The sequence below is a fragment of the Entelurus aequoreus genome, linkage group LG23 (genome assembly GCF_033978785.1).
Source record: "Entelurus aequoreus isolate RoL-2023_Sb linkage group LG23, RoL_Eaeq_v1.1, whole genome shotgun sequence".
NCBI classification, from domain to species: Eukaryota; Metazoa; Chordata; class Actinopteri; order Syngnathiformes; family Syngnathidae; genus Entelurus; species Entelurus aequoreus.
The window spans coordinates 44,115,237-44,133,380 of NC_084753.1; the positions used below are offsets into that span (position 1 = coordinate 44,115,237).

General features: G+C 39.8%; 2 protein-coding genes across 2 annotated transcripts in view; one reads left to right on the forward strand and one right to left on the reverse strand.

The window, feature by feature from the left end:
- Positions 1-12: 12 nt before the first annotated feature.
- The window catches only part of LOC133640508 (uncharacterized), an 18,521-nt gene continuing 389 nt past the window's right edge, over positions 13-18,144 (reverse strand). The window contains exons 1-4 of the mRNA XM_062033970.1: positions 15,655-18,144; positions 15,393-15,593; positions 1,357-1,567; positions 13-1,285 (exon numbers count right to left, since the gene is read on the reverse strand). The exon at positions 15,655-18,144 is cut by the window's right edge and continues 389 nt beyond it. Of these exons, the coding sequence (XP_061889954.1) occupies positions 1,030-1,285; positions 1,357-1,567; positions 15,393-15,593; positions 15,655-16,354 (1,368 nt within the window). The 5' untranslated portion in view covers positions 16,355-18,144 and the 3' untranslated portion in view covers positions 13-1,029. The remainder of the gene's footprint in view (positions 1,286-1,356; positions 1,568-15,392; positions 15,594-15,654) is intronic.
- LOC133640510 (polyubiquitin-B-like) overlaps positions 18,029-18,144 on the forward strand; it is a 36,386-nt gene continuing 36,270 nt past the window's right edge. The window contains exon 1 of the mRNA XM_062033973.1: positions 18,029-18,144. This exon is cut by the window's right edge and continues 55 nt beyond it. Within this exon, the coding sequence (XP_061889957.1) occupies positions 18,121-18,144 (24 nt within the window). The 5' untranslated portion in view covers positions 18,029-18,120.

The following is an 18,144-nucleotide window of genomic DNA, read 5'->3' on the forward strand; positions in this document are numbered from 1 at the left end:
CCCGAAGTGCTGTGCAATCTTCATTGTTGGTTCATAAGTACCGAGTACTTATTATGTACTGCTTTTGCGGCTAAAGGCTCATTTAGCATGGAGCCTAGCATAAGCTATCGATGATTACGATCAATCGTCCAAAATCGGTTGAAAGGAAAATATTAACATACAGCTAAAATGTTAGCATAACATTCGCATGCCAACAGTTAACGTTTCAAGCACAAAGTTAGAGCTCTGAGGTGTATGGCTGTAAAATTTGCTACGAAATAACATTAGCATGCTAACAGTAAACAGTACTGAGGGTACACAATTAGCTAAAAAGTTGGCATGATAACGTTAGCGTTCTTGCTGGTATCGCCAGTCTGTTTTTTTGGTCGTTAACCGACGCTAGCATGCTAACGGGCAGCATTTCCATCCAATTTTTCACCCAATCTTTTTCGTCAGAATTTATTTGCCGCCTCTTTCCAGAAACCCAAAGTGCTGTACAATCTTCATCCGGTCCACAAGTACCGAGTACTTTTTATGTAATGCTTTTGCGGCTGAAGGCTCATTTAGCATGTAGCCTAGCATTAGCTATCAATGATTACGATCAATCGTCCAAAAGGTTTGAAAGGAAAATAGTAAGATAGAAATAAACTAGAGCGGGAACGCAGCAATAGTACAGTTCATGAAAGTCCTGAATGGGAGAAAAGAGGAGTACTTATCAGTCGCCCTCCCACACGCAGTTGTTTTTTTGTCGTTAGCCAACGCTAGCATGCTAACTGGCAGCATTTCCATCCAATTTTTCATTAGAACTTATTTGCCGCCCCTTTCCAGAAACTCAAAGTGCTGTACAATCTTCATCCGGTCCACAAGTACCGAGTACTTTTTATGTAATGCTTTTGCGGCTAAAGGCTCATTTAGCATGTAGCCTAGCATTAGCTATCGATGATTACGATCAATCGTCCAAAAGGTTTGAAAGGAAAATGGTAAGATAGAAATAAACTAGAGCGGGAACGCAGCTACGTCAAAGTCCTAAACGGGAGAAAAGAGGAGTACTCATCGGTCTCCCTCCCACACGCAGTTGCACTCCCTCAGGGGGTTTCTCTGGCGCATGGCGGTGACCACGGTGATCCTGTTGGCCGACATCCCCCGCAGCTGGTTGATGAGCCCCTGCACGGTGGGGCTGGGCCAGGGGTGTCCGTTCAGGTAGTCCCTCAGGATGAAGGAGCGCTCCACCAGCAGCTCCAGCCGCTCCAGGTGCCGCAGGCGGTGGAGGCTCAGCAGGTCCTTCTCCGGCTCCCGGCGGAAGAACCTGCGAGGCGAGAGAGCGCGGCGCTCAGCGGGCGATGGAGGAAGACCCGAACGGGGGAGGGTGTGCTTCACCTGATGCGCAGAGTCCTGAGCTGGGGGAACAGCATGGGGATGCGGCGACACAGGCTGCCACTGGAGCGGTTCTGCTCGATGTCCAGGTGCTCCAGGGACAGGACCTTGGGGGCGATGGAGTCCAGGTCCTTGAGAGTGATGGCCACGCGCAGAGTCAGGCTGGTCACGCTGGCAGGGATGGTGGTGGTGTAGACGGCCAGGGAGTTCCCACCTGTCTCGGAGCAGGGGGGCGGGGGGGGGGACGCACAAACGTCAGCGCCAGGAGGACTCCGGTATTTCTACTTTTGGCTGACACCACAAACACCCACATTCTTCTTCTTCGTGGATCCATTCATTCGTATTACTTTGCCAGAATTGATTCTGATTTGAATCGTCACCCCAGGAATCGATACTTTAGTGTCTGAATCAAATCAGATTGTGAGGTGCCAAACAATCTCACCTTATGGAATGTATTAGGGGTGCGCCAAAAAAAAACGGATTCACATCCGAATCCCGATTCCTTTTCTATTCACGTTTTTTAGGAAAACGTTTGAAAGCTGAAAATTGATTCTGAATCGAATCTTCACCCCAGGAATCGAATCAAGGGTACCGATTCTAAATTGTTTAGAAATCAACTGAATATTGCAAATCGATTTTGAATCAAATTCACCCCAGGAATCAATCAATCAATCAATCAATGTTTATTTATATAGCCCTAAATCACAAGTGTCTCAAATGGAATGGTTAGGTCCCCAAACACCTTTTGAATATTAGGGGTGCACAAAAAAAAAATCGATTCACATCCGTATCTCGATTCCTAATCTATTCATGTTTTTTAGAAACTCAATTGAATGTTGAAAATCGACTCTGAATCGAATCTTCACTCCAGGAATCAAATCGAGACATTAGTGTTCAAAGATTCACACCTCGAATTACAAATGTGGGTATCAGTCCGATACCAAGTAGTTATAGGGGCAGTATCAGTATGAATAGGCACACCAAAAAAATAAATCGATTCACATCCGAATCCCGATTCTTATTCTATTCACGTTTTTTAGGAAAACGTTTGAAAGCTGAAAATTGATTCTGAATCGAATCTTCACCCCAGGAATCGAATCGAGACATTAGTGTTCAAAGATTCACACCTCAAATTACAAATGTGGGTATCGGTCTGATACCATGTAGTTATAGGGGCAGTATCAGTCATGAATATGCACACACACTAAACATTTTTATTCGCACCCGAATCCCGATTCTTATCAATTACATTCTTACAAAGCGATTACAAATTGAAAATCCATTCTGAATCGAATCGAATCGTTAGGTACCCAAACAATCTCACCTTATTGAATGTATTAGGGGTGCGCCCCCCAAAAAAACCGATTCACATCCGAATCCCGATTCCTAATCTAGTCATGTTTTTTAGAAAATCAATTGAAAGCTGAAAATCGACTCTGAATCGAATCTTCACCCCAGGAATCGAATCGAGACATTAGTGTTCAAAGATTCACACCTCGAATTACAAATGTGGGTATCAGTGCGATACCAAGTAGTTATAGGGGTAGTATCGGTATGAATAGGCACCCCCCAAAAAAAATCGATTCACATCCGAATCCCGATTCTTATTCATCCCGATTCTAAATTGTTTCATAATTAATATTGCAAATCGATTCTGAATCGAATATTCACACCAGGAATCGGATCGTTAGGTCCCAAAACAATCACACCCCTTTTGAATATTAGGGGTGCACAAAAAAATAAAAATCGATATACATCCGAATCCCGATTCTTATTCATCCTGATTCTTAATCTATTCATGTTTTTTTACAAATCGATTGAAAGCTGAAAATCAATTCTGAATCAAACCTTCACCAGGAATCGAATCAAGACATCAGTGTTCAAAGACTCACACCTCGAATTACAAATGTGGGTATCGGTCTGATACCATGTAGTTACAGGGGCAGTATCAGTATGAATATGCACACACACTAAACATTTTTACTCACATCCGAATCCCGATTCTTATCAATTACATTCTTACAGAGCGATTACAAATTGAAAATCCATTCTGAATTGAATCGAATCGAATCGTTAGGTGCCAAACAATCTCACCTTATTGAATGTATTAGGGGTGCGCCAAAAAAAATAATCGATTCACATCCGAATCCCGATTCCTAATCTATTCATGTTTTTTTAGAAAATCAATTGAAAGCTGAAAATCGACTCTGAATCGAATCTTCACCCCAGGAATCGAATCGAGACATTAGTGTTCAAAGATTCACACCTCGAATTACAAATGTGGGTATCGGTCTGATACCAAGTAGTTATAGGGGCAGTATCAGTATGAATAGGCACCACAAAAAAGAAATCGATTCACATCCGAATCCCGATTCTTATTCATCCCGATTCTAAATTGTTTCATAATTAATATTGCAAATCGATTCTGAATCGAATATTCACACCAGGAATCGGATCGTTAGGTCCCCAAACACCTTTTGAATATTAGGGGTGCACAAAAAAAAAAATCGATTCACATCCGAATCCCGATTCTTATTCATCCTGATTCTTAATCTATTCATGTTTTTTTACAAATCGATTGAAAGATTCGATTCCTTCACCAGGAATCGAATCGAGACATCAGTGTTCAAAGATTCACACCTCAAATTACAAATGTGGGTATCGGTCTGATACCATGTAGTTATAGGGGCAGTATCAGTCATGAATATGCACACACACTAAACATTTTTACTCACATCCGAATCCCGATTCTTATCAATTACATTCTTACAAAGCGATTACAAATTGAAAATCCATTCTGAATCGAATCATTACCAGAGGAATGGGATCGAATCGTTAGGTGCCCAAACAATCTCACCTTATTGAATGTATTAGGGGTGTGCCCAAAAAAAAATAATCGATTCACATCCGAATCCCGATTCCTAATCTAGTCATGTTTTTTAGAAAATCAATTGGAAGCTGAAAATCGACTCTGAATCGAATCTTCACCCCAGGAATCGAATCGAGACATCAGTGTTCAAAGATTCACACTTCGAATTACAAATGTGGGTATCGGTCTGATACCAAGTAGTTATAGGGGCAGTATCAGTATGAATAGGCACCCAAAAAAAAAATCGATTCACATCCGAATCCCGATTCTTATTCATCCCGATTCTAAATTGTTTCATAATTAATATTGCAAATCGATTCTGAATCGAATATTCACACCAGGAATCGGATCGTTAGGTCCCCAAACACCTTTTGAATATTAGGGGTGCACAAAAAAATAAAAATCGATATACATCCGAATCCCGATTCCTATTCTATTCACGTTTTTTAGGAAAACGTTTGTAAGCTGAAAATCGACTCTGAATCGAATCTTCACCCCAGGAATCGAATCGAGACATTAGTGTTCAAAGATTCACACCTCAAATTACAAATGTGGGTATCGGTCTGATACCAAGAAGTTATAGGGGCAGTATCAGTATGAATAGGCACCCAAAAAAAAAAATCGATTCACATCCGAATCCCGATTCTTATTCTATTCACGTTTTTTAGGAAAACGTTTGAAAGCTGAAAATTGATTCTGAATCGAATCTTCACCCCAGGAAACGAATCGAGACATTAGTGTTCAAAGATTCACACCTCGAATTACAAATGTGGGTATCGGTCTGATACCATGTAGTTATAGGGGCAGTATCAGTCATGAATATGCACACACACTAAACATTTTTACTCACATCCGAATCCCGATTCTTATCAATTACATTCTTACAAAGCGATTACAAATTGAAAATCCATTCTGAATCGAATCATTACCAGAGGAATGGAATCGAATCGTTAGATGCCCAAACAATCTCACCTTATTGAATGTATTAGGGGTGCGGCAAAAAAAAACGGATTCACATCCGAATCCCGATTCCTAATCTATTCATGTTTTTTAGAAAATCAATTGAAAGCTGAAAATCGACTCTGAATCGAATCTTCACCCCAGGAATCGAATCGAGACATTAGTGTTAAAAGATTCACACCTCGAATTACAAATGTGGGTATCGGTCCGATACCAAGTAGTTATAGGGGCAGTATCAGTATGAATTGGCACACCAAATAAAAAATCGATTCACATCCGAATCCCGATTCTTATTCATCCCGATTCTAAATTTTTTCATAATTAATATTGCAAATCGATTCTGAATCGAATATTCACACCAGGAATCGGATCGTTAGGTCCCCAAACACCTTTTGAATATTAGGGGTGCACAAAAAAATAAAAATCGAATCACATCCGAATCCCGATTCTTATTCATCCTGATTCTTAATCTATTCATGTTTTTTTACAAATCGATTGAAAGATTCGATTCCTTTACCAGGAATCGAATCGAGACATCAGTGTTCAAAGATTCACACCTCAAATTACAAATGTGGGTATCGGTCTGATACCATGTAGTTATAGGGGCAGTATCAGTATGAATATGCACACACACTAAACATTTTTATTCACATCCGAATCCCGATTCTTATCAATGACATTCTTACAAAGCGATTACAAATTGAAAATCCATTCTGAATCGAATCGAATCGTTAGGTCCCCAAACAATCTCACCTTATTGAATGTATTAGGGGTGTGCCCAAAAAAAAAAAAGATTCACATCCGAATCCCGATTCCTAATCTATTCATGTTTTTTAGAAAATCAATTGCAAGCTGAAAATCGACTCTGAATCGAATCTTCACCCCAGGAATCGAATCGAGACATTAGTGTTCAAAGATTCACACCTCGAATTACAAATGTGGGTATCAGTCCGATACCAAGTAGTTATAGGGGCAGTATCGGTATGAATAGGCACCCCCCAAAAAAAATCGATTCACATCCGAATCCCGATTCTTATTCATCCCGATTCTAAATTGTTTCATAATTAATATTGCAAATCGATTCTGAATCGAATATTCACACCAGGAATCGGATCGTTAGGTCCCAAAACAATCACACCCCTTTTGAATATTAGGGGTGCACAAAAAAATAAAAATCGATATACATCCGAATCCCGATTCTTATTCATCCTGATTCTTAATCTATTCATGTTTTTTTACAAATCGATTGAAAGCTGAAAATCAATTCTGAATCAAACCTTCACCAGGAATCGAATCAAGACATCAGTGTTCAAAGATTCACACCTCGAATTACAAATGTGGGTATCGGTCTGATACCATGTAGTTATAGGGGCAGTATCAGTATGAATATGCACACACACTAAACATTTTTACTCACATCCGAATCCCGATTCTTATCAATTACATTCTTACAAAGCGATTACAAATTGAAAATCCATTCTGAATCGAATCGAATCGAAAGGTGCCCAAACAATCTCACCTTATTGAATGTATTAGGGGTGCGCCAAAAAAAATAATCGATTCACATCCGAATCCCGATTCCTAATCTATTCATGTTTTTTAGAAAATCAATTGAAAGCTGAAAATCGACTCTGAATCGAATCTTCACCCCAGGAATCGAATCGAGACATTAGTGTTCAAAGATTCACACCTCGAATTACAAATGTGGGTATCGGTCTGATACCAAGTAGTTATAGGGGCAGTATCAGTATGAATAGGCACACCAAAAAAAAAATCGATTCACATCCGAATCCCGATTCTTATTCATCCCGATTCTAAATTGTTTCATTTTTAATATTGCAAATCGATTCTGAATCGAATATTCACACCAGGAATCGGATCGTTAGGTCCCCAAACACCTTTTGAATATTAGGGGTGCACAAAAAAATAAAAATCGATATACATCCGAATCCCGATTCTTATTCATCCTGATTCTTAATCTATTCATGTTTTTTTACAAATCGATTGAAAGATTCGATTCCTTTACCAGGAATCGAATCGAGACATCAGTGTTCAAAGATTCACACCTCAAATTACAAATGTGGGTATCGGTCTGATACCATGTAGTTATAGGGGCAGTATCAGTCATGAATATACACACACACTTAACATTTTTATTCACATCCGAATCCCGATTCTTATCAATGACATTCTTACAAAGCGATTACAAATTGAAAATCCATTCTGAATCGAATCGAATCGTTAGGTACCCAAACAATCTCACCTTATTGAATGTATTAGGGGTGTGCCCAAAAAAAAAAAAGATTCACATCCGAATCCCGATTCCTAATCTATTCATGTTTTTTAGAAGATCAATTGCAAGCTGAAAATCGACTCTGAATCGAATCTTCACCCCAGGAATCAAATCGAGACATTAGTGTTCAAAGATTCACACCTCGAATTACAAATGTGGGTATCAGTCCGATACCAAGTAGTTATAGGGGCAGTATCAGTATGAATAGGCACCACAAAAAAGAAATCGATTCACATCCGAATCCCGATTCTTATTCATCCCGATTCTAAATTGTTTCATAATTAATATTGCAAATCGATTCTGAATCGAATATTCACACCAGGAATCGGATCGTTAGGTCCCCAAACACCTTTTGAATATTAGGGGTGCACAAAAAAAAAAATCGATTCACATCCGAATCCCGATTCTTATTCATCCTGATTCTTAATCTATTCATGTTTTTTTACAAATCGATTGAAAGATTCGATTCCTTCACCAGGAATCGAATCGAGACATCAGTGTTCAAAGATTCACACCTCAAATTACAAATGTGGGTATCGGTCTGATACCATGTAGTTATAGGGGCAGTATCAGTCATGAATATGCACACACACTAAACATTTTTATTCACATCCGAATCCCGATTCTTATCAATGACATTCTTACAAAGCGATTACAAATTGAAAATCCATTCTGAATCGAATCGAATCGTTAGGTCCCCAAACAATCTCACCTTATTGAATGTATTAGGGGTGTGCCCAAAAAAAAAAAAGATTCACATCCGAATCCCGATTCCTAATATATTCATGTTTTTTAGAAAATCAATTGCAAGCTGAAAATCGACTCTGAATCGAATCTTCACCCCAGGAATCGAATCGAGACATTAGTGTTCAAAGATTCACACCTCGAATTACAAATGTGGGTATCAGTCCTATACCAAGTAGTTATAGGGGCAGTATCGGTATGAATAGGCACCCCCAAAAAAAAATCGATTCACATCCGAATCCCGATTCTTATTCATCCCGATTCTAAATTGTTTCATAATTAATATTGCAAATCGATTCTGAATCGAATATTCACACCAGGAATCGGATCGTTAGGTGCCCAAACAATCTCACCTTATTGAATGTATTAGGGGTGCGCCCCCCAAAAAAACCGATTCACATCCGAATCCCGATTCCTAATCCAGTCATGTTTTTTAGAAAATCAATTGAAAGCTGAAAATCGACTCTGAATCGAATCTTCACCCCAGGAATCGAATCGAGACATTAGTGTTCAAAGATTCACACCTCGAATTACAAATGTGGGTATCAGTCCTATACCAAGTAGTTATAGGGGCAGTATCGGTATGAATAGGCACCCCCCAAAAAAAATCGATTCACATCCGAATCCCGATTCTTATTCATCCCGATTCTAAATTGTTTCATAATTAATATTGCAAATCGATTCTGAATCGAATATTCACACCAGGAATCGGATCGTTAGGTCCCAAAACAATCACACCCCTTTTGAATATTAGGGGTGCACAAAAAAATAAAAATCGATATACATCCGAATCCCGATTCTTATTCATCCTGATTCTTAATCTATTCATGTTTTTTTACAAATCGATTGAAAGCTGAAAATCAATTCTGAATCAAACCTTCACCAGGAATCGAATCAAGACATCAGTGTTCAAAGATTCACACCTCGAATTACAAATGTGGGTATCGGTCTGATACCATGTAGTTATAGGGGCAGTATCAGTATGAATATGCACACACACTAAACATTTTTACTCACATCCGAATCCCGATTCTTATCAATTACATTCTTACAAAGCGATTACAAATTGAAAATCCATTTTGAATCGAATCGAATCGAAAGGTGCCCAAACAATCTCACCTTATTGAATGTATTAGGGGTGCGCCAAAAAAAATAATCGATTCACATCCGAATCCCGATTCCTAATCTATTCATGTTTTTTAGAAAATCAATTGAAAGCTGAAAATCGACTCTGAATCGAATCTTCACCCCAGGAATCGAATCGAGACATTAGTGTTCAAAGATTCACACCTCGAATTACAAATGTGGGTATCGGTCTGATACCAAGTAGTTATAGGGGCAGTATCAGTATGAATAGGCACACCAAAAAAAAAATCGATTCACATCCGAATCCCGATTCTTATTCATCCCGATTCTAAATTGTTTCATTTTTAATATTGCAAATCGATTCTGAATCGAATATTCACACCAGGAATCGGATCGTTAGGTCCCCAAACACCTTTTGAATATTAGGGGTGCACAAAAAAATAAAAATCGATATACATCCGAATCCCGATTCTTATTCATCCTGATTCTTAATCTATTCATGTTTTTTTACAAATCGATTGAAAGATTCGATTCCTTTACCAGGAATCGAATCGAGACATCAGTGTTCAAAGATTCACACCTCAAATTACAAATGTGGGTATCGGTCTGATACCATGTAGTTATAGGGGCAGTATCAGTCATGAATATACACACACACTTAACATTTTTATTCACATCCGAATCCCGATTCTTATCAATGACATTCTTACAAAGCGATTACAAATTGAAAATCCATTCTGAATCGAATCGAATCGTTAGGTACCCAAACAATCTCACCTTATTGAATGTATTAGGGGTGTGCCCAAAAAAAAAAAAGATTCACATCCGAATCCCGATTCCTAATCTATTCATGTTTTTTAGGAAATCCATTGCAAGCTGAAAATCGACTCTGAATCGAATCTTCACCCCAGGAATCGAATCGAGACATTAGTGTTCAAAGATTCACACCTCGAATTACAAATGTGGGTATCAGTCCGATACCAAGTAGTTATAGGGGCAGTATCAGTATGAATAGGCACCACAAAAAAGAAATCGATTCACATCCGAATCCCGATTCTTATTCATCCCGATTCTAAATTGTTTCATAATTAATATTGCAAATCGATTCTGAATCGAATATTCACACCAGGAATCGGATCGTTAGGTCCCCAAACACCTTTTGAATATTAGGGGTGCACAAAAAAATAAAAATCGATATACACCCGAATCCCGATTCTTAATCATCCTGATTTTTAATCCATGTTTTTTAGAAAATTGATTGAAAGCTGAAAATCTATTCTGAATCAAACCTTCACCAGGAATCGTTCCCAAAAATGTGTGTCTACATGTGTTGTTTATTATATGCTTAAATCTACCATGTTGACATTGCTTACGTTTGTAGTCACACAACTTTAATTCGGCGATTAAGGTGTCATTTTTTGGACATTTGTTTTGATTATATTATAACTGTAATATTTGAATGATGGTAAATGAATGTGTTGTGGCAGTTGTGGATGTCACCATTGCGGCAATTTGAGGAAACACTTTTCCAAACACGTCCGCTAACAGGAAGTGCTTCAAGTTTAATGGCTTTTTTTTTGTTTGTTTTAAACACTGAGACAAAGTCCCATGCACTAACTAACCCCTGTGCCACCGTGATGCCCGAGATAAGAGTCCAAAATATGAAATCAAATGTTGAAATTATCAATTAAAAATCTAAATCATGAAATAACTACTCGAAATGATGACATAAAGGGTGATGAATGCGTTAAAATGTAATATCGGAAATTATCTGTATCGTTTTTTTTATTATCTGTATCGTTTTTTTTGGTGTTTTTTTTAATTAAATCCACATAAAAAACACAAGATACACTTACAATTAGTGCACCAAGCCAAAAAACCTCCCTCCCCCCATTTACACTCATTCACACAAAAGGGTTGTTTCTTTCTGTTATTAATATTCTGCTTCCTACATTATATATCAATATATATCAATACAGTCTGCAAGGGATACAGTCCGTAAGCACACATGATTGTGCGTGCTGCTGCTCCACTAATAGTACTAACCTTTAACACTTCATTTTACTCATTTTCATTCATTACTAGTTTCTATGTAACTGTTTTTATATTGTTTTACTTTCTTTTTTATTTAAGAAAATGTTTTTAATTTATTTATCTTATTTTGTTATTTTTTTTAAAAAGTACCTTATCTTCACCATACCTGGTTGTCCAAATTAGGCATAATAATATGTTCATTCCACCACTGCATATATCGGTTGATATCGGTATCGGTTGATATCGGTATCGGTAATTAAAGAGTTGGACTATATCGGAATATCGGATATCTGCAAAAAGCCATTATCGGACATCCTTAGTCTAAATCATGAGATAAAATGTCAAAAATATGAAATAAAATGACAAAATTATGAAATAGTTGAAATTATGACATAAAAAGTCGAAAATATGAGTTAAAATCTTGGAATTATAAGATAAAAGGTCAAAATTATGACATAAAAAGTCACAAATATGAGATAAAATGTTGAAATAATGAGATACAATGAGGGATGTCCGATAATGGCTTTTTGCCGATATCCGATATTGTCCAACTCTTTAATTACCGATATCAACCGATATATGCAGTCGTGGAATTAACACATTATTATGCCTAATTTGGACAACCAGGTATGGTGAAGATAAGGTACTTTTTTAAAAAATTAGTAAAATAAGATAAATAAATTAAAAAAAATTTCTTGAATAAAAAAGAAAGTATAACAATATAAAAACAGCTACATAGAAACTAGTAATGAATGAAAATGAGTAAAATGAAGTGTTAAAGGTTAGTACTATTAGTGGAGCAGCAGCACGCACAATCATGTGTGCTTACGGACTGTATCCCGTGCAGACTGTATTGATATATATTGATATATAATGTAGGAAGCAGAATATTGATAACAGAGAGAAACAACCCTTTTGTGTGAATGAGTGTAAATGGGGGAGGGAGGTTTTTTGGCTTGGTGCACTAATTGTAAGTGTATCTTGTGTTTTTTATGTGGATTTAATTAAAAAAAAACAAAAAAAAAACAAAACAAAAAAACGATACCGATAATAAAAAAACCGATACCGATAATTTCCGATATTACATTTTAACGCATATATCGGCAGGCCGATATTATCGGACATCTCTAATAAAAAGTCTAAATTATGACAAAACGTCACAAATATAATGAGATAGATAATGTCTAAATTACGAGATAAAAAGTAAAAATTATGAGATAAAAAGTTGAAAATAATTGGCCCTAGTGTGTGAATGTTGTCTGTTTATCGGTGTTGACCCTGTGATGAGGTGGCAACTTGTCCAGGGTGTACCCCGCCTTCCGCCCGAATGCAGCTGAGATAAGCTCCATCCTGGGACTTGAACCTGGGTAGGTACTTTGGACAATACTTCTGATTTCAAGTGTATACCGTAATTTCCGGACTATAGCCGCACCTGACTATAAGCCGCACCAGCTAAATTGAGGGGAAAATACAGATTGCTCCATATATAAGCCGCACCTGACTATAAGCCGCACCAGCTAAATTGAGGGGAAAATACAGATTGCTCCATATATAAGCCGCACCTGACTATAAGCCGCACCAGCTAAATTTAGGGGAAAATACAGATTTGTCCATATATAAGCCGCACCCGACTATAAGCCGCAGGGTTTTGATGTGTAATTAGCGTAGTATATAGGGGTTCCTGCTACCACGGAGGGGATTGTCGGGACAGAGATGACTGTTTGGGAACGCAAAGCGTCCCATTTATTAACAATAAATCTTTCAATCATTCAATCAAACTTTCACATCTTTGACATGGCGAACAGCATTCGTGCAGAGTACAAATAATACAACGCTGCAAAGTACTACAAAGTGCTCGCCTGTACGTTATCAAAATAACCAGCCTACCGGTATATGAAAAGTCAGTCTTTTAATCATTGTGTCATCGTCTTCCTCCTGCGTACTAAAACCACCGAAACCCTCTTCGTCGGTGTCGGAGAAGAACAGGCCGTATATAAGCCGCACCCTTGTATAAGCCGCAGGGACCAGAACGAGGGGGAAAAGTAGCGGCTTATAGTCCGGAAATTACGGTACATTGTGTCCTCTTTAAACATCTACTGGCTCCAGATGAAAGGAACACGACGACACTTTCCACTCACCATCGAGTCTTTCTTTTGACAGCCCCTCGCGCTAAAGTTGTCAAACTGAGGCAGTTTTTGTCCTTGATAAAACTCTTGGCCAATCAAAATTTACGACCAAGTAAGAAAACTATGTTTTTTTTTTTAATGGCAAACACACAAAATACCGTATTTCCTTGAATTGGCGCCGGGGCGGTAATTAATTTAAAACCTCTTCTCACTCCGGCGCTTACCAAAGGCATGCGGTAAAGGCAAGCATGCGCTAATTATTTTAAAACCCTCTTCTCACTCCGGCACTTACCAAAGGCATGCGGTAAATTTAGGCCTGCGCTTATAAATTTGAGTGTGATGTAAGGATACCATCATGAAAAGCACATTTAATAAAAAAAACTATTATGGTCTTACCTTTACTTATAAATGAAGTCCATGCGCAGCTCCTTCTGACCAAAAGCATCGATAACTTGTTTATAGAAGTCTTCCTTATCTTTCTTTAGTTTTAAAAGTCTCTCTGTCTCGATGGAGATATTCCTTTAATTATTACCTACTGCTTCGATTGAAAGACCAGTTTAGAAAACGGTTTTATTTTAGATATGTAATCCTCCATGTTGAAAGTGCAAGCGAGAGGAAAAAACAAACGATCAATGCTAAAGCTGTTGCTGCTTGTTGTCACTTCTTCTGCAGCCGAGTAGTCGCAAGAAGGATCACTAGCGCCCTCTACCACCAGGAGGCGGGAGTCATTTAATGACTCATATTTGACACACGCAGCTACGGTATATTAATAAAACATAGCTGCTTACTGTTCTTTTTAGCATATTCAATAGCTTGGACCTTAAATCCTACTGAATAGCTCATAATCTTCTTCCCTTTATGCGATTTCAAATGATTGAAATCAGCCTCCTCCATTGTGGAAATGATGACAGGTGAAGTGTCACTCGTGACGTGACGAGTTTGACCCGGCGGAAATCGAGGCATATGCTAATTATTTTGCCAAACGAGTTTGACCCGGTGGAAATTCTAGACATGCGCTAATAAAAATAATATTTTGTGAAACGAGTTTTACCCGGCGTTAATCCTGAGCCGGCGGTAATGCTAAGCATGCGCTAGTTATTTTGCGAAACGAGTTTGACCCGGCGTTAATCCTGAGCCGGCGGTAATGCTAAGCATGCGCTAATTATTTTGCGAAACGAGTTTGAAACCGGCAGTAATTCTAGGCAGGCGCATACTATACACCCGGCGGCAATTCAAGGAAATACGGTATGCAAAATCTTGCACAAAAAATATTTTTCAAAGTGGAATATTTGATGTGAAGTAATGGGAGCTTTGGATAGGTCAATAATTCATTAAAACATAGATTTTGATTCAATATTATGTTTTGAGCAATGAGAGTTTTAAAGAAAAAAAAACAGCTTCTCTCTTATGTGCGCAAGTAAACTCTTGTGCTTTACCTTGAAGGCGTTGGAATGTGTATTGGGCACCGGGGTGGTAGTTGTTTTAGTACTAAATAAGCGGTCTCTTTCCGATTGGTTATTAGACGGCTTCTAGATGCTGCTATTCACGCACTGTAAGACTGGTCTCCTAAAGCTTTAGTAAAACTTGATAATATTCCCATTCTGTCTTGATGGTCCTTCTTACTCAACATACACGTCATCCGAAATAACGACACTTTCCACTCACCTTAGTGTTTACCATCAATTCTTTCTTTTGACAGCCCCTCGCGCTAAAGTTGTCAAACTGAGGCGGTATTTGTCGTTGATAAAACTCTCGGCGGATCTCAATTTACGACCAAGTAATTAACGGCAAATATAAACTAAACAAAACACCGGCGGTAAGCAAACTGGGCAGTAAAAAAAATAATTCCGCGCCCCCTTTTTGATTTCAATGCGTAAAAAGACCCAAAAAGTGCGTTAACAACAGTTACCTTCTGGTAAAAACTCACCGATGATGCTGAGAGACTCCAGGTTCTTGAGGGGAGTCAGCCAGGAGGTCAGGCGACAGTCCACACCATCTCGGATGTACCTGTAGCGCACCGTCAGCGAGCGCAGCGAGGTCAGGCTCCAGAGGGCCGTCTCGGGCAGGATGGTCTCGGGGTAGTCCACCAGCTCCAAGGTGGTCAGGGCCGGCCCGCCGTACTGGGAGCCTGAGGAAGGTGGGTCAATGGAAAGCTCCCCCGCACGTGACCACATGACGATGGTGTTTACCTGGTTGCCGAGGGTCCGGGGGGCTCAGGTAGTCATCTGGCAGAGGTTCCTGCGGCTCCCCCCGCATCCCCCAGGAGAGGTGTTTGAGCTTCTTTAGGCGCACCATCATGTGGTGGAAGTCTTCCCGGGGCACGGGGCGCACCTTGTCCAGGCCGTAGCCCTGCTGGTGGAAGAGCAGGTAGCGCAGGTTGCCGAGCTGCGACACGGCCGCCACGAAGGCCACGGTGCACGGCAGGCTGACGTTGCACACGCTCAAGTGCGTCAGCCGCTCCTTCAGGTGGGCGATCAGGCCGGGGCCCAGCATGGGCTCCGTCCAGGTGGTGTCCCGCACGCCCACGTCCCTGATGTCCGGGAACTGCATCAGGTGGTCCAGGTACTTCTGCTTGTAGACCCGCCCGCCGTCCACGAACACGATGGCGGTGAGCGTCGGCAGGAACTTGACCAGCCGCCGCCACTCCTTCCGCCGGAGGTGGCGCACCGCCACCCGGGTCAGCTTGCGCTGGCGCAGGGTGTCCCAGAAGCCGAAGGTGTAGCGGCGGAGGTCCGTCAGCACCACCGTGTACCTCCTCCACAGGTACGGGTGGTCCACCAGCTTCTTCAGGGCTCGGCAGCAGCCGCGGACGGCGTGCTTCTCCTCCGTGCTCAGGTAGCTGAACACGGACACCCAGAGCTCCGGCGGCATCTGCGGCAGCTCCGACATCTTCGCCCTCCCCACCACCCCCAGTCAAGTCCGAGAGCGAGGCTCCCTCATGGAAGCTAATAAGTCTACTTGGAGTAACTCACCATTAAGTGCTGTTAATACTGGCTGGATGCCCGGATGTTCCACTACTGCAAAATGCCCGGATGTTCCACTACTGCTCCTTTAAGAAGGTACTTAGGTGAGTTCACCAATAAGTGTTGTTAATACTGGCTAAATGCCCGGATGTTCCACTACTGCTCCTTTAAGAAGGTACTTAGGTGAGTTCACCAATAAGTGTTGTTAATACTGGCTAAGTGCCCGGATGTTCCTCCTTTAAGAAGGTACAATTGTTACTTAGGAACATTTTAAAACTACTTAAGGACGAGGTCAGGTTAGCTAGCTAGCCTAGCCTAGCCTAGCATGCGCCGCTATATTCTCACACTTAGCGTACTTGGCTCGTCTTAAACTCTCCTCTCAGACCCCACGCCAGCATCAACGAGTCCTATTTAGTCGCGCACCGCGGGCGAGCGGCTAAGTGGCGTTTTTATGTCTCATCGTAGCAAAAAACGCTGGCTTTGAAGCCGTCCACTAATGATGACGTCAGAGGCCTACTCTAGCACGGCGGGCTCCAGTCGCCATGTTATTAAAGTCGACGACGACGACAAGCGCGACTTTTTATAAAAACGCCTTCTTTGTTGCAGCCGATAGCGGGGGGAAATGTCGAGTAATTGTGAAATAAATTTACCAAAGGGCCTCTGTTGTCGAGGAGGATGCCATCTTGACGTCAACCGAGTCGGCGTTCTTTCACAGTGCGCATGTGCGGGGGTTTCTGACGTCATCCCAACTTATTTAAAAAAATTAAAAAAAAAGCGCCCTTTTTACAAATGTGGTTCTTCCTTGCGATTTACTTTAAAAAGCGTGTTGATCACATTTGGTATTATTTTTTTATTATAAAGGACTGTAACATAGAAATGTTTGTCAACATTATTATAAAGGAGTGGAACATAGAAATGTTTGTCAACATTATTATAAAGGACTGTAACATAGAAATGTTTGTCAACATTATTATAAAGGAGTGTAACATAGAAATATTTGTCAACATTATTATAAAGGAGTGTAACATAGAAATATTTGTCAACATTATTATAAAGGAGTGTAACATAGAAATGTTTGTCAACATTATTATAAAGGACTGTAACATAGAAATATTTGTCAACATTATTATAAAGGAGTGTAACATAGAAATGTTTGTCAACATTATTATAAAAGGAGTGTAACATAGAAATGTTTGTCAACATTATTATAAAGGAGTGTAACATAGAAATATTTGTCAACATTATTATAAAAGGAGTGTAACATAGAAATGTTAGTCAACATTATTATAAAAGGAGTGTAACATAGAAATGTTTGTCAACATTATTATAAAGGAGTGTAACATAGAAATGTTTGTCAACATTATTATGCTCCAGGCAAAATGTTTTCTACATAAATGTCAATTGAAGAAAGTAAGGCCTACATTTCCTAATTGCAGGGCCGGCCCGTGGCATAGGCCGTATAGGCAAATGCTAAGGGCGCCACGCCAGTGCCACAAATGTTGGAGAAAAAAAAAAAAGAAAAAAAAAAGTTTGTACTATTATTTCTAAATACAAAAAATAATCCCACGTTAATTAAAATGCAAAGTAAAGCCTTATTATTTGTTACAACATTACGCCCCCGCACGGTGCGCCCTCTCCCTTCCCGTATCATGACTCTTTTTGGATATCACCACATCAAAAAATCAACACAAGATGTCAAAACGGCCAAAACTGTCA